The sequence below is a fragment of the Corvus brachyrhynchos genome, unplaced genomic scaffold (genome assembly GCF_000691975.1).
Source record: "Corvus brachyrhynchos isolate BGI_N302 unplaced genomic scaffold, ASM69197v1 scaffold19, whole genome shotgun sequence".
NCBI lineage: Eukaryota > Metazoa > Chordata > Aves > Passeriformes > Corvidae > Corvus > Corvus brachyrhynchos.
The window spans coordinates 757,902-760,082 of NW_008246061.1; the positions used below are offsets into that span (position 1 = coordinate 757,902).

General features: G+C 40.3%; 1 protein-coding gene across 1 annotated transcript in view; it reads right to left on the reverse strand.

Annotated features, from left to right (window-relative positions):
• Positions 1–1,681: 1,681 nt before the first annotated feature.
• TBX3 (T-box 3) overlaps positions 1,682–2,181 on the reverse strand; it is an 11,445-nt gene continuing 10,945 nt past the window's right edge. The window contains exon 7 of the mRNA XM_017746479.1: positions 1,682–2,181. Within this exon, the coding sequence (XP_017601968.1) occupies positions 1,990–2,181 (192 nt within the window). The 3' untranslated portion in view covers positions 1,682–1,989.

The window sequence follows — 2,181 nt, forward strand, 5'->3', positions numbered from 1 at the left end:
GACACCACCTCGACTGGTTCGTACTAGCTCCTTCCAGGAGAAATATCTTAATATTGGGAGCGGGAAAGGGGGTGGAGGAGAAAGGCAGAAGAGGGATATATATCTTTCAACCCCTCCATCCTCCCAGGCACTTCGGGGAGGGTAGGGGTGAAGGCATTTCACAGTACGCCCAAGACATTTCAATAAAAATTTATTGAAACTTCAGTGACTTTTAAAAGGGAAAAAAAAAATTACAGAAAAAAAAAATAGCAAGAACTTCTCAACATTTATATAACACAAAATAGACCTTCATTTTTTTTTTCCTTTGAACCAGCTCTGAGCACCTGACTTTCAACCCAAGAAAATATGCACTCACTCAAACAAAGACAACAATAAGCACAGTAGTAAAACTCCATCGCAGGGTTGTTTTCTGACACACCGAGGAAACGGGGAAAAATAATAGAAAGTAAAGAAAACCCTAGAATCTTCACCTTTTTTTTCTCTCTCTCAAGCCACTGGAGAAGCCTGTTGTCGTGTATTAAAGTATATAATTTTGTGGTTGTTGACATTTCGAACACTGAAGAAATCGAGGATTAAAAGCTACCATGGCACACTGCTTTGTCTTTTTCTCTGATTTTTTTTTAAGGTCTTTGATTAATTTGGTTTCTTTCTGCTTTGCCTTTTGGATTCGGCTCCTTGGCAAAAGGACGAGGTTTTCCTGGGCTGAGCTCCGATTTAAAAACTGAGCCCTCACAAATGGGGGAATTTCTCCTCTGGGTCGGGATCTATGTTTAAAGGCATTACCAACTTGAAATGAAAACGACTAAAAATAAAAACAGAAGGAAAAAACAAGAAGACTGCTGCAGTCGTATTTACAGAGATATGTACAATGTCAATAAATTAAAGTTTAATTTCGAGTATTCATATTCCACGTATTTACAAGAGTTATCAAATAATTACATAAATACTTTGTTTTAATAATAGTGTCCGCTCTTTTCTTCTTCTCAGTATGTTTAAACCTTGTTATTGCATATACAATTAAAGAGGGAAAGCTGTGATAAACCTACAGTCGAGCTACAGAGATTTTTAGATAAAATAAATTCACTTTTTTTTCTTTCCAACTACACTTATTTTTGTTGCTACAAGGGAGGATGTTTAAGGTAGAGGGACAAAGGTCTTATTTTTGTTTTTATTATTATTAATATTAATTTTTTCCCTGGGATTTGAAACGAGCATTAAAAATAAACAACAAAACCCCACTGAAATAAAAAATACCACCCCCCTCTAAAAAAAAAAAAAGAAAAAAAAAAAAAAAAAAAAACAAAAGCACACTCCAAAAACACAAAAAAACACAAAAGCAACTGGCTCTCGGACATCACAATAGTATTTTAAACACACAGCTTCCCTTAATATCGACTGAGGGGGTTGTGGTTAACAACCCGCCCAGGAAACAACTGTTGAAGAACCAATATGCAAGTTACTTACACACTTTTCTTTCGGAGAGAAAAAACATCACTTCTCTCACTAAATTTTTATTCATAAGTTTGTTTGATTTTTTTCTTTTATTTTTTCTTTTAGGTCTTTTTTTTTTTCTTTTTTTTTTTTTTTTCTTTGCAAATAGGGCACAGTTTTAAATAATACAGCTTTATAGGTGAAAACCAGACCTGCAATATGCTTTAGGCTAAAATGTGGTTTGCTTTAAGGAGGATGCCCCAAACCCCACCGGTGCCTCGATCCGGCCAGTTCTGCTCCCTGCGAGGAGCCTCCGACCCAGCGCTCCCCCATCCCCGACCCTTTCCCCCTGCTCCACCTTTTGGTTGCTAAGCACGCACACAACGCCGCGGGATTTTATATCGACAAAAAAATATAGAAAGAGGAAAGGAAAAAATTAAACCAAAATAAAGGACGGGGCTAAAAAAAAAAAAACACTCGCGGGGTGGAGGATGTGGTTTCTTTAAAACAAAGTGCACTGCGAGACTGATTTGAAATGAGCTCCCGGAGGCCGGGGGGTTACGGGGAGCCGCTGCGGGATCTGTCCTGCTTGGGGTCGAGCCCACTGACCAGGCGCTGGATGTTTTGCAGTTCGCTGTTGGCCGCCTCCTTGTCCGCGCCCAGTTTGGGGGACAGGGACACGGAGCCGGACGAGAGGGTGGAGGAGCGGCTGGGGGGGGGCGGGGGGGGGGCCAGGGGGGAGGAGGCGGG